At 35.4% G+C, this 2005-nt stretch overlaps 1 protein-coding gene across 2 annotated transcripts; it reads left to right on the forward strand.

Moving 5' to 3' along the window:
* LOC8070031 (protein PXR1) lies at positions 620-1581 on the forward strand. 2 transcript variants are annotated; one of them, XM_021465897.1, is made up of 3 exons: positions 620-715; positions 867-917; positions 1069-1581. In XM_021465897.1, the coding sequence occupies exons 2-3, from the start codon at positions 867-869 to the stop codon at positions 1333-1335; spliced, it is 318 nt and encodes a 105-aa protein (XP_021321572.1). In that variant the 5' UTR covers positions 620-715; the 3' UTR covers positions 1336-1581. The 2 variants fall into 2 exon arrangements, with proteins under 2 accessions (XP_021321572.1, XP_021321573.1); XM_021465898.1 differs by having other exon boundaries at positions 621-743.

A 2005-nucleotide genomic window follows, 5' to 3' on the forward strand; every position in this document is an offset into this window, starting at 1 on the left:
TTTTAATGTCATTATGCTATATCCCCATGGTGTGCTGTACATAGTGTTCGGTGTCATGCTCCGCTAAATGTGGAGAACTCTATTTGGTGGATATCATAAAAAGAGAGGCAATCACTATAATTTACTATTACATACTAGTATTGCTACTTTTTGTTGGTCCATATGGCTAATAAGAATTGACACTATTTTTGTTTTTGATAAATCTCAACCTAAAACATATTTGCGGGTTCTATTGGAGGACGCATTGGCTACAACTTTGGGCCCATTATGAGTCTGCAAAGATGGCTTTCTTCACCTCTCATGGGTTTTAATCAAATTATGATTTTGCCAAGCGTGTGAGACTATTTTTTGTGGTGAACCTTGTAATAGCGTGATTTGATTCATCTCTTGAGAGGATGAAGACGGATGGTACTTTCTATTATAAAAATGAAATACTATTTTTATCCAAAAAGATTTTATGTTTTTGTGGATGTTATTTGGCTTGGTGAGACTTCCATTCTTATCCCCACAACACATGCCCAAATCTATACACAACCCTAATTATAGAAATGCATTGCTCCAAGTCACAATTAAATTTGCCTAGAACATGATAATTTAAGGATGTCACTTTTTTCAGGCTTTGCTTCAGTTCCACAGATCGATCTAACAACATTATAGCAACATTTTGTTTTGAAGGCTATTCTCACAACAACTAAGCTTTGTTATCTTTGTGAAGGAAAGCACTGGTTTCAAACAACACTTAGGTTTCTTGTTTGGAAAATGCATTATTGATGGATAAATATACTTTATTTGATTGATATGTGTATTCAGTTACAAGATCTTATACTAATATATTTTGTGATTCTTGGGCTTCTACATCAATCCAGATGGAAGGAGAAGTTGCAACTCACCACGAGCCAGCAAAGGGGAAGGACAAGGTAATCAATGCAATAGTTTTCCCTTGTATTTAGGCAACACCGTACCAGAATCAATTCATAGTTTATTGTCTTGCACTATAATTATATCTATGAAACATGGTGAGCATCTGCATTTTTATTCATTCTTTTTTTCAAAATTGAAATGTGCAAGGATCACACTGAAGAGGCGAAACCTGTGAAAGACAAGAAGGAAAAGAAGCCAAAGAAGGAAAAGAAAGAGAAGAGCAAGGACAAAGAAAAGGAGAAAGTTGGGGAGATCACCGACGCTGCCAAGCTGAGGGCCAAATTAGAGAAGTTGGATGCAAAGATCGATGACCTAAAGGCCAAGAAGCAAGAGATTGTGGCTCGACTCTTGCAGCTTGAGGGGACATCGCCAGCCGGTGGTGAAGCAGCTCCACAACCAGTGACTAGCGGGTGACACAACGTGTAGATGATTGGTGGAGACCTTGAAATGAGCTAAGCAACTGTTTTCAGCTAACAAGTTCTATAGAAGGAGCCACAAACCATTTTTTGCATGTAATTATTACTATAACCACTTGTGCTTTTGCACGGACTATAATATTAAGCATTAGAAGTTCATGAATAACTTTAGCTCCCACAATTAACTAACATTGTTTGTCTTTGCGCACGATATCCATATAGATTTGTCTATGATCTATATCTATATGATGGATTTACCAACTACTTAAGTTATGTCATAGATTTTCCCCATTTTGCCTCACATATCTGTGTTTCTATATTATATCTTTAGTTAAAATCTTAGCTTAAGTTTTACCAACCCTTATTGTAGCCCATGTGCCGTGAAGTCATAAACCTATATTTTAGCTTCCATTTTGACTTATTAGTTACTATTTTTTCATATTTTAAGTTGAAACTCGGTGTTTGCTGTATCTTTTATTTGAAAGTCTCCTTTGTATGTTATTAAAAAAATAGTCTAGGTCCTAGGTTAGATATTGCAATGGTGAAAAAAGATCATTTTAGTACTGTAGAGATGTTGAATTTCTTTTATCAAAAAATTTTGTGTGCACTAGTTTTTTTTGGGTAAAAGTAGAGATTACAATGCACATATGTCTTACTATTTCAATCGA

Source organism: Sorghum bicolor, chromosome 7 (assembly GCF_000003195.3).
Source record: "Sorghum bicolor cultivar BTx623 chromosome 7, Sorghum_bicolor_NCBIv3, whole genome shotgun sequence".
NCBI classification, from domain to species: Eukaryota; Viridiplantae; Streptophyta; class Magnoliopsida; order Poales; family Poaceae; genus Sorghum; species Sorghum bicolor.

What these genes read in the sequence shown, in the direction of transcription:
- LOC8070031 (XM_021465897.1), top strand. Translation starts at nt 867, where the DNA reads ATGGAAGGAGAAGTTGCAACTCACCACGAGCCAGCAAAGGGGAAGGAC. An exon ending in CAGCAAAGGGGAAGGACAAG is followed by an intron (nt 918 to 1,068) that starts GTAATCAATGCA and finishes GAAATGTGCAAG; the next exon opens with GATCACACTGAAGAGGCGAA.